Source organism: Schistocerca serialis, chromosome 3, assembly GCF_023864345.2.
Source record: "Schistocerca serialis cubense isolate TAMUIC-IGC-003099 chromosome 3, iqSchSeri2.2, whole genome shotgun sequence".
Taxonomy (NCBI): Eukaryota; Metazoa; Arthropoda; class Insecta; order Orthoptera; family Acrididae; genus Schistocerca; species Schistocerca serialis.
Window position 1 is genome coordinate 748,621,428 of NC_064640.1, and position 12,201 is coordinate 748,633,628.

A 12,201-nucleotide genomic window follows, 5' to 3' on the forward strand; every position below is an offset into this window, starting at 1 on the left:
CTGCCTATCATTTCGTTAACGGCCGTAGTTATCGTGATATTTGGAAATCAGGTAACCCACTGCACGAAATTCGAATATTTTGCAATGAAAAATATGAGGTGCTACGAGTTTACCTGTGGTGCATGTTAGGTCATTTATTGCTGTATACAAAATGTAGCTAACCATTGGACTTCCTTAAAACTTAGGAGGTGACCTGTATCTTCTGCCTTGAGGAAATGGATTTTATGTAGGGCACTCACAAGGGAAGTCTCTCGGTTCGATCAGGAATTCGGTGTTCCAATTGTATTTACGAGCTTCGCGTACCACTGCGATGAGGATGGTGTAAGTATTCGAATGTGTTATTCTTAATTTGACCATTATCGGACTTTAAAAATTTACGTGAGGTTCCTCAACAAAATGCATGAAACAATGTGCAGAATCGCATTAGGCACATTTGGCGAAAGCATTATCTGGACACTGCTCAGGCAAAATCAAATCCCACTTGATTCATATTCTTGAAATCAGCAACATGTGCGAGAGTATTGTACCCAGCCGATTGTCAGGAATATTGAAGCATAGGCTTCATACACTGGAGCAGAAAAATGGTTATCAATAATAGAATACATTTTCATTATGAAAATTCTACTTCCCAGTTTAGTGTCGAAGTCACTGCAGAGAGACCCTATAGTGTATGTTACCCTTCGTGCATATATTTTATATTGCCGAATGAAATACAAATCCATCGGCTGTCCGTATTTTGTTGTTTCTGGCGGAAATGGTCATGCATTCATTGTCTTTACTTGCAAATGAATCATTTATTATTGTTGCGTCCTTGTGAGCACTCAAAGAATCACAGAGTAGTACATGCCTCTGGTCATTTGCGACACAACATTCACGAAAAAGGATTTTAGATGGTCTTTTGATATTTTCCCACTTTTTCTAGCCTAAAAATGTATATTCGGTGGAAATTGTTTTCAATGGCGTTTTTAACTTTCGGACCGGAAGTTTTTTCCCGAAGGCAAATGTACAGTTTTCCTGTGTTAGGTGTCCATTCACCGAAAGTCCAACATCTATTGTACAGCTATGAGCTGTATTGTGTGCAGACTGGACCAAGTAAATCGTTGATGTTTCCACTTTTTAGATAGTGTCGCGCCAGATTAAACAAATGCAGTGTGGCTATATGTGGAACGTGTAGTTTTCTGATTTACTTCTTCGACAAAACGGGCCCCGAGTGGCGAATATCTTGGTGTCGTTGTACATCTCTGGCTGTCATGAAAGCAGTGATGAGACTATGGCATATTGTGTATTCTTTCTTGTGACGTACAAGGCAAGCTGCAGAACATTTAAGCATTGAGTTCACGATCTCTCTCGCTTTTTGCATTGCCCGATATTTCAGGTGCCGGTAATGGACAAGATTTCCTTCATTCCTTGTCAAATTTGGATAGAATGTTTTATCTCCAGTTCTTTATTGCCTTTTTTGCTTCGAAACTGATTTTCGTTACGTCTTTTTTCTCCACATTATTAGATATTACTTTGATATTCCATGTACTTTTTACAGATGGATGTATCTTCAATAACGAGCTATAGGTCACAGCTTTATGTGGAGGTGTATGATAATCATCATAAATTTTCTTTTCTGGTGAAGGTTCATAGTCACCAGATTTGTTAGCTTCTCTTTCACGAGTACTGTTTCCGCCATTACCATTAGCACTAGCACTACAATCTCGTATACTATTAATGGCGTTATCGTCTATAAAGTCGTTTTCTCCATACTCCATCCTATCTAAGGTAATTTCAGTTGAGCAGCCAAATTAATATTCATGTTTCTGAATAATTAGATCCACCAAAAGCTTTGAGACAGTGTCATCATCCTGTCCTACGCCGTATTCCGTTGCATAACGCCTTCTTTAATGCCACAATATTTAAAAGTTCCAAACATTAACGATTTCGTTCTTGATGCATATGTATGTCAATACTGACACACGTACATAAAACACGTCAACTGCTTGCTGAAATAACTGATATACTGGGGTGCTAATCTCCTCCCCCTCCTCAAAGACCACAAGCGCTGTTGTATACAAACTAAGTGCAATACAATCACACCCCGTCGCAGGCGTGATTAGTGGTATGAAATGCATCTGTATACAAATGTTAAAATACAAATTCCTGTTCGAGCCGTGTACGTCCCTTGTCAGTTCTGCTCGCAAGATGACAGTCAGAATGAAGTAATCATAAGATCCCTCATATTTCAAAAATGGTTTCAGATATCTAACCGACTTTTTGGCAAAAGATAGAGAGGAGAGTATTTTGCCGTTTGGTTAATATGCGAAACTTTCTTATCCATTGTAATATGCAAGTAGCTACTGAATTTTTCCCTTGGAATAATGTATTTCTTAAGGACTGTTGGCATCTGGTGAAATGAGAATTGCTTTGGGTTTTTCAGCAATTTCAGTGAAGAAATTGCACGCTTATTTTTATACAGAGAATTGGGTTTTCATAAGCTATTGACCGGTCTTGCCCACAGTTTGCTAGTTTAATACTACACTTTCCGAGAATTTTGTCTTAATTTCAGTTGCATTTGAATGTTAGTGAGGAGTATCTTTGCAAACACTGTTGTATTTCGGCACAAGAAGCGAATTTTAACACGACAACAAGAGATGATAGGTATTTCTCAAAATTCGTCACATATGACGTTAATCTGAAGAAAAAAAGAGAAATGAGAAGTCTTGGGAAAATAAATGGCTACATCTGTTGAAAGTACCCCAGTGAAGTCTTAAAAATGACTGCCTGGGACTGAAACTTGCTAAGGCATTTTATTTCTGTACCTCAATGATCTGAGAAGTATGAAAACAATTTACAGCGCGTACTATACCATATATTAGTTTCTATCTTATACAGAATGAAGGACTGTACTTCTTCGCTTCAAATATCTTTCAGTTCGTCAGAGATATTGATAATCTGTTGGCACTTCGATGGGTTGTTGTTAGGATTCAAAAATTGCATAGTTTTCATCTCTCTTTATAATAGAACAGGAACTATGGAATGAGTCTTGAAATTTTATTATAGCCTTAGGTCTAAACGTTGTTGCTGTTGTTCTTGTTATCAGTCCAGAGACTGGTTTGATGAAACTTTTCACACTAATCCATACCTCTACACAACTACTGCAACCTACGTCATATGTACCTGCTTCCTGTATTCGAGCCTTATGTCCCTCTACAGTTTCCCCCTCCCCATATTTCCGTCTGATGTGTCGACAGAAGTGCCGACACAGTGTTATTTTGAGGGGGCCGATAGGCACGCTATCTAACGCAGACGGGCGTGAATTCTGGAACAAGATACGTTATGACTGCTATCAAGAAAATACGTAGCTTTGTAATATACTTAACTTTATTTACTCCTTGTGATACATCTCTCTTGACTATACAAATGAGACTCGTAAGATACATGCACTGTTACAATTGGCGCCTTGCTAGGTCGTAGCCAGGGACTTAGCAGAAGGCTATTCTAACTGTCTCTCGGCAAATGAGAGGAAGGCTTTGTCCGTATAGTCGCTAGCAATGTCGTCGTACAACTGGGGCGAGTGCTCTATCGTATCTCGAGACCTGCCTTGTGGTGGCGCTAGGTCTGCGATCACACAGTGGCGACACGCGGGTCCGACATGTACTAAATGGACCGCGGCCGATTTAAGCTACCACCTAGCAAGTGTGGTGCCTGGCGGTGACACCACATTCCTCCCCCGCAAATCGGCGAACGGTCGTGTGATAAGGCTTCCGCCCGCCGTGGGGAGGACCCCATGTTGACGTATGCGATGAGGTGGGGAGCCTAACAACAGGCGAGGCTGTGCCACCCGCACCCGGCCATTCGGTCCGAGGGGATCTAGGAAACGCCTGAAAACCTAGTCCAGGGTGCACGTCAACATGCGGTGTATGCGCCCGTAATGAGACAGGAGGGGCCGTAGGGTCGACCTCCATTGCGTCGGGGTACCCGACGCGCGATGACGTCATGTGGTCCGGAGCGGGCAAGAGGTCCATGGCGGAGGACGGCTGGTCACGGGAAGCGATCGGCGGCGCGTGACCCAGGGAGGCGCTTGGCGGCTGCAGCGAAGCGTCGAATGCGGGCGGCGCCGGCGGGAGAACAGGCGGCGGCGGCGGCGGCGGCTGCTGCGGCGGCGCGTCGCCATGGGGCAAAATGGAAGGCATCGTCGGTAACACCTGGGGATGAGGCGAGCCAGTAGATGGGTCCCCAGGGCGCTGACCGGACGGCACCGTCGCTGAAAGCAGACGGGGAGCGGCAGAACCCGTGCGACGACAGAGGCGCAGCTGATTGAGATGCCGACGCACCTCACCAGAGGCCCCCAAAAACCAAATACATCGCGCGGCCGAGGCAGCGAAGAATGCGCCCTGCGAGCCAACGCCGTGAACCTCGATAGTTGCGATAAAATACAACGTCGCCTGGAGCAAAAGCAGGAGTCTGCCGCTGCACAGGAACCTGATGCGGCGGATGCAGCAAAGACATCAAGGTGCGATGAGGACGACCGTGCAACAACTCAGCCGGCGAGCGACCATCTCGGGGCTGAGAGCGATACGAAGACAAAAAGAGCAACAATGCGTCCTCCCGAGAATGCGACTCTTTCAATTTCAACATCTGTGACTTGAAAGTCCGGACCAACCGTTCAACGGCACCGTTTGACTGAGGCGAAAACGGCGCGGATGTCAGATGTTGAATACCATTGGCCTGGCAGAATGACTGAAATTCTGCGGACATGAATTGTGGGCCATTGTCGGAAACAATAGTCTGCGGAAGACCTTCAATGCAAAAGATAGCAGACAACGCTTGGATGGTGGCGGAGGACGTCGTGGAAGACATCCGGACAACAAAAGGAAAATTACTGAAGGCATCCACCAGAACCAACCATCGAGCATTCCAGAATGGACCAGCAAAATCAATGTGCAAGCGTTGCCAAGGGGAAGTGGCTTTTGGCCATGCAAAGACTTTCCGCGGCGGTGCGGATTGTTGTTCGGCACACGCCATGCAAGAAGAACACATATTCGTAATCGCAGCATCTATGCCGAACCAAGTACAGTGCTGACGAGCAAGTTGTTTCGTTCGCACTATACCCCAATGTCCTTGGTGAAGAAGCCGTAAAACAGAGGACTGTAACGAACGTGGGACCACGACTCTGGACTGATCATTATCAGAACGCAACAACAAAACACCACGTCGAACAAAAAGTCTCTCCTTGTGAACAAAAAATCGGCGAACCAACGGATCCTCGATCCGAGACTTTGACAAAGGCCATTGCGTAGCAACAAAACGCAAAACAGTAGCAAGGACAGGGTCAGCAGCTGTGGCTGTAGCTACACGACGAAAATCAATCGGAAACGATTCGACCACTTCATCGGTTTCCGAATCAAGGAACATGCAAGCAAGTTCAGAAGAATCGAATGCTCTATCCTCAGCAACAGGCAAACGGGACAACGCATCGGCGTTTCCGTGCTTAGCAGTGGACCGATACAAGATATCGTAGCGGTACTGCGAGAGGAAAATAGACCAGCGAATGAATTTCTGCGCTGTACGTGGAGGTACAGGCTTGGTCGGATGAAAAAGCGATGTCAAAGGTTTGTGGTCTGTGATGATGGTAAAGTGACGACCATACAAGAAATCATGGAACTTAGTAACACCAAATACGAGAGCCAAAGCTTCTTTCTCTATCTGGGAATAATTTCGTTGCGCAGACGAGAGCAATTTGGACGCAAAGGCAATAGGGCGATCATGGGAGCCAACTTTGTGCGCAAGCACAGCACCGATCCCGAAATCCGATGCATCTACCATCAACAAAAGGGGTTTCTGGGGATCGAAAGGCGTGAGGCAAGTATTAGAAAGCAACGCCGATTTCAACTGGCGAAAGGCGCGTTCGCATTCCGTCGTCCAGACGAACGGAACACCTTTACGGCGTAAGCGATGAAGCGGAGCTGAAATGGAAGAGGCATTGCGCACATATTTATGATAATAGTTAATTTTACCCAACACACTCTGTAGCTGCTTCACATTTTGAGGGGAAACAATTTCACTATCACACGGTAGGTGGACACACCGACACAAGAAAGCAAAAACGGCTGCCGCTCATTACCTTGAATTCTGTAGGCGGCTAGATGAAAGGCGAACTGTCGGGACCATTGTGGCCACGACTCGTGCGCCTCATTAAAACTGCGAAATGGCGGTGCAACCGCATGTTGGGGCTGCGGTAGCGGTGAAGCGGCGGCTGCCGCATCGGTTTGAATGGCACGTTGACCCTGGACGAGCTGTCCAAGGGCATCCAATAACGCATGCGTCTGCTGATTCTGCAAGCGATAAAATTCGGACAGTACATCTGGCGAAGCCATGACACAAATAAATGTAAGCAACCAGAAAGAACACTTTTCCTTTAAGCCGCGTCGCCAAATGATGTGTCGACAGAAGTGCCGACACAGTGTTATTTTGAGGGGGCCGATAGGCACGCTATCTAACGCAGACGGGCGTGAATTCTGGAACAAGATACGTTATGACTGCTATCAAGAAAATACGTAGCTTTGTAATATACTTAACTTTATTTACTCCTTGTGATACATCTCTCTTGACTATACAAATGAGACTCGTAAGATACATGCACTGTTACAATTGGCGCCTTGCTAGGTCGTAGCCAGGGACTTAGCAGAAGGCTATTCTAACTGTCTCTCGGCAAATGAGAGGAAGGCTTTGACCGTATAGTCGCTAGCAATGTCGTCGTACAACTGGGGCGAGTGCTCTATCGTATCTCGAGACCTGCCTTGTGGTGGCGCTAGGTCTGCGATCACACAGTGGCGACACGCGGGTCCGACATGTACTAAATGGACCGCGGCCGATTTAAGCTACCACCTAGCAAGTGTGGTGCCTGGCGGTGACACCACACCGTCTATTACCAAACTGACAATTCTTAAATGCCTCAGGATTTATCCTATTAAACGATCACTTGTTTTAGACTGGTTGTACCATAAATTTCTTTCTTCCCCAAATCGATTCAGCACCTCTTCATCAGTTATTCGATCTACCCATCTGATCAGAGCGTTCTTCTATAACACCACGTTTCAAAAGCTACTATAATCTTCTTGGCTGCGCTCTATATCGTCCACGTTTCACTTCCATTCAAGGCTTGACGACACCATTACGCTTTCATGAAAGACTTCCTAACATTGTCCGATGTTAACAAATTTCACTTTTTTTCAGAGAAAGCTTTGCTTGCTTTTCCCAATTTTGCATTTTATGTAGGCCCTGTTTCAGCCATCGTCACTTACTCCACTGCCCAAATAGCAACACTCATCTAATACCTTTAGTGTCTCATTTCCTGATTGAATTCTTCAGCATCGCCTGGTTTAATTCGACTATATGCTAATTCCCATGGATTGTAGTCTACTCCAGGTCCGTTTTTCAGCGTTCTGTCAAGGCCAGCTGGGGTGGCCGAGCGGTTCTAGGCGCTACAGTCTGGAACCGCGCGAACGCTACGGTCGCAGGTTCGAATCCTGCCTCGGGTATGGATGTGTGTCATGTCCTTAGGTTAGTCAGGGGGACTGATGACCTCAGAAATTTAGTCCCATAGTGCTCAGAGCCATTTAAAAATGTATTTTTTGTGTACACATACACTTCTTTAAACGTAAAAATGTCTATTGACATTAACAAAATAAAAGCAGGGTAAATTAGAATGTCAGTAGTTTCCAGAATGAAATTCTCACTCGGCAGCGGAGTGTGCGCTGATATGAAACTTCCTGGCAGATTAAAACTGTGTGCCGGACCGAGACTCGAACTCTACATTTATACTCCGCAAGCCACCCAACGGTGTGTGACCGAGGGCACTTTACATGCCACTGTCATTACCTCCCTTTCCTGTTCCAGTCGCGTATGGTTCGCGGAAAGAACGACTGCCGGAAAACATCCGTGAGCGCCCGGATCTCTCTAATTTTACATTCGTGATCTCCTCGGGAGGTATAAGTAGGGGGAAGCAATATATTCGATATCTCATCCAGAAACGCACCCTCTCGAAACCTGGACAGCAAGCTACACCGCGATGCAGAGCACCTCTCTTGGCAGAGTCTGCCACTTGAGTTTGCTAAACATCTCCGCAGCGCTATCACGCTTACCAAATAACCCTGTGACGAAACGCGCCGCTCTTCTTTGGATCTTCTCTATCTCCTCCGTTAACCCGACCTGGTACGGATCCCACACTGATGAGCAATACTCAAGTATAAGTCGAACGAGTGTTTTGTAAGCCACCTCCTTTGTTGATATACTACATTTTCTAAGGACTCTCCCAATGAATCTCAACCTGGCACCCGCCTTACCAACAATTAATTTTATATGATCATTCCACTTCAAATCGTTCCGTACGCATACTCCCAGATATTTTACAGAAGTAACTGCTACCAGTGTTTGTTCCGCTATCATATAATCATACAATAAAGGATCCTTCTTTCTATGTATTCGGAATACATTACATTTGTCTACGTTAAGGGTCAGTTGCCACTCCCTGCACCAAGTGCCTATCCGCTGCAGATCTTCCTGCATTTCGATGCAATTTTCTAATGCTGCAATTTCTCTGTATACTACAGCATCATCCGCGAAAAGCCATATGGAACTTCCGACACTATCTACTAGGTCATTTATATATATATATATATATATTGTAAAAAGCAATGGCCCCATAACACTCCCCTGTGGCATGCCAGAGGTTACTTTGTCTGTAGACGTCTCTCCATTGAGAACAACATGCTGTGTTCTGTTTGCTAAAAACACTTCAGTCCAGCCACACAGCTGGTCTGATATTCTGTAGGCTCTTACTTTATCAGGCGACAGTGCGAAACTGTATCGAACGCCTTCCGGAAATCAAGGAAATAGGCGTCTACCTGGGAGCCTGTATCTAATATTTTCTGGGTCTCATGAACAAATAAAGCGAGTTGGATCTCACACGATCGCTGTTTCCGGAATCCATGTTGATTCCTACAGAGTAGATTCTGGGTTTCCAGAAATGACATGATACGCGAGCAAAAAACATGCTCTAAAATTCTGCAACAGATCTATGTCAGAGATATAGGCCTATAGTTTTGCGCATCTGCTCGACGACCCTTCTTGAAAACTGGAACTACCTGTGCTCTTGTCCAATCATTTGGAACCTTCCGTTCCCCTAGAGACTTGCGGTACACGACTGTTAGAAGCGGGGCAAGTTCTTTCGCGTACTCTATGTAGAATCAAATTGGTATCCCGTCAGGTCCTGTGGAATTTCCTCTGTTGAGTGGTTGCAGTTGCTTTTCTATTCCTTGGTCACTTATTTCGATGTCGGCAACTTTTTCGTTCGTGCGAGGATTTAGAGAAGGAACTGTAGTGCGGTCTTCCTCTTTGCCTTTCGCGGGCAAGTGTTTGTTGCAGGATTCGAGTTCGAGTCGTTTACGGGATATCTTAGTTTGAAAATTTTCCACACTGACACTTGTTTCCTCCATTTAACCTGCGCAGTTGCAAGGTATTACTTTGTAATGTTCACTTACAGTGTGCTTGTATGTTCCTTAAGTGCATTGTTACTGTGTGACAGTCCAGGCAGTAGGTCGTGTGTGGGCGATGGGATTTACCAAGGCCGAAATAAGCCGACATGACAACAGAAGGAAAAAAAAGTGACGACGGAAGAGGGGGGGGGGGGAGAACCAATATTCTTGGTTCTGTTGCAGTTGATCCGCACGTTAGCTCCCGTGCAGTCGCACGAGGAAGTGGCATGAGTCTGGCAAGTCTGGCAAGTGAAGTGCCGCCCCCCCCCCCCCCCCCCTCCGTTCTCCATAGAGTTCCTTCACTATCACATCTGCCTCCACCAAGAGTTGCATGGAAACAGTTATGAGAATCGTGTTAACTTCTGTACATGGGCATTTCGATAGGATGCTCCAGAAATACCTAAGTCGAAACAAGGCCACAGTAATAGAACTACCGACAGCCTTGGAAGAACCTGCCATGACAAAATTCTTCCATCTGGTGAGCAAGATGTATGAGACAGGCGAAATACCCTCAGACTTCAAGAAGAATATAACAATTCCAGTCCCGAAGAGAGCAGGTGTAGAGAGGTGTGAAAATTATCGAACTATCAGTTTAATAAGTCATGGTTGCAAAATACTAACATGAATTCTTCACAGACGAATTCAAAAACTGATAGCAGCCGACCTCGGGGAAAATCTGTTTGGATTCCGTAGGAATGTTGAAACACGCGAGGCAATACTGATCCTACGGCTTATCTTAGAAGATAGGTTAAGAAAAGGCAAAACTACGTTTCTAGCATTTGTAGACTTAGAGAAAACTTTGATATGTTGATATTATACTCTTTCAAATTCTGAAGGTGGCAGGGAACAAATACTGGGAGCGGAAGGCTATTTACAATTTGTACAGAAAGCAGATGGCAGTTATAAGAGTCGAGGGGCATGAAAGGGAAGCAGTGGTTGGGAAGGGAGTGAGACAGGGTTGTAGCCTATCCACGATGTATATTGAGCAAGCAGCAAAGAAAACAAAAGAAAAATTTGGAGAAGGAATTAAAATCCACGGAGAAGGAATAAAAACTGTGCGGTTTGCCAACGACATTGTAATTCTGTCAGAGACAGCAATGGACCTGGAATAGCAGTTGAACGGAATGGGCAGTGTCATGAAAGGAGGATATAAGATGAACATCAACAACAGCAAAACGAGGGTAACAGAATGTAGTCAAATTAAATCGGATGATGCTGAGGGAATTAGGTCAGGAAATGAAACTTACAGTAGTAGAGTTTTGCTACTTGGAAAGCAAAATAACTGATGATGGTCGAAGCATAGAGCATATAAAATGCAGACTGGGTATGGCAAGGAAAGCGTTTCTGAAGAAGAGAATTTGTTAACATCGAGTATATATTTAAGTGTCAGGAAGTCGTTTCTGAAAGTATTTTTATGGAGTGTAGCCGTGTATGGAAGTGAAATATGGACGATAAATAGTTTGGACAAGAAGGAAATAGAAGCTTTTGAAATGTGGTGCTACAGAAGAATGCTGAAGATTAGATAGGTAGATCACATAACTAATGAGGAGGTACTGAATAGAATTGGGGAGAAGAGGAATCTGTGGCACAACTTGACTAGAAGAAGGGATCGGTTGGCAGGACATGTTCTGAGGCATCAAGGAATCACCAGTTTAGTACTGGAGGGGAGCATGGAGGGTAAAAGTCGTAGAGACCAAGAGAGGAATACACTAAGCAGATTCAGAAGGATGTAGGTTGCGGTAGTTACTAGGAGATGAAGAGACTTGCATAGGATAGAGTAGCATGGAGAGCTGCGTCAAACCAGTCTCTGGACTTAAGACGACGACGACGACGACGACAACAACAACTACTACTACTACTACTACTACTACTCCAGATGTATCATATATCTTGTTTAGTGATGGAGCCATATTTACTAATCATGGCCACGTAAACCGCCGAAACATGCATTGTTCGTCTGATGACAATCCACATCGGCTACAAGTGGAATGTCAACGTCCATGGAGTGTAAACGTGTGACGCAGGATAGTGAACCATCAGCTCAAAGGCCCGTGTTCATAGATGGAACACTGAACGTGCCCAAGTATCGCAGCCTACTGACAGACCATCTTCTGCAGATGCTAGAAGACGTTACTTTGCAGGCTAGGAGAGACCTGTGGTACCAACATGATAGCTGTCCAGCCAATAGTGCACGAAGTACTACTGCGTGGCTTAAAGAATTATTTCCAAATAGTTGGAATGGACGCAGAGGACTTGTAATTTGACCGGCCGGTTCCCTAGATTTGATGCCTGTAGTTTCTTTTTTTGTGGAGAAAGCTGAAGATGCTGTCTACAAGTACATACCAACTACACCCGATGATGTGCAACGACGCATTACTGCAGCCTGCTTGGATATCCCCGCTGAAATGTTAGCACTAGAGCAGCAGTCGTTCCACACAAGACAAGAAGTATGTACCGCCGGTGGTAATTCTGAACACAACCTGTGATGATCAGTTGTCTCGTTACTGGTCAGAATCCACATAACTGGTGTATGCACTTGTATTATACTGTACACCACCACAGGTGTTGTACAAGTATCGGTGTGGAACATTTCAGAATACGGTATCTCGTAAACGACTCTCACTATAATCCTGTAACAAACACCACTGACATTCTAATTTACCCTACTTTAAGTTTGTTA

The 12,201-nt window shown here is 45.0% G+C and overlaps 1 protein-coding gene across 1 annotated transcript; it reads right to left on the bottom strand.

Moving 5' to 3' along the window:
- Positions 1-3,527: 3,527 nt before the first annotated feature.
- Positions 3,528-6,125, bottom strand: LOC126469572 (WAS/WASL-interacting protein family member 3-like). Its single transcript, XM_050096689.1, has 2 exons — positions 6,110-6,125; positions 3,528-4,249 (listed from the first exon to the last, which is right to left on the bottom strand). Exon 2 carries the CDS (start codon positions 4,176-4,178, stop codon positions 3,675-3,677), a length of 504 nt encoding a protein of 167 aa, XP_049952646.1. The 5' UTR covers positions 4,179-4,249; positions 6,110-6,125; the 3' UTR covers positions 3,528-3,674.
- Positions 6,126-12,201: the final 6,076 nt, after the last annotated feature.

Coding starts and splice junctions, on each gene's coding strand:
- LOC126469572 (XM_050096689.1), bottom strand. CDS start 4,178: ATGCCTTCCATTTTGCCCCATGGCGACGCGCCGCCGCAGCAGCCGCCG.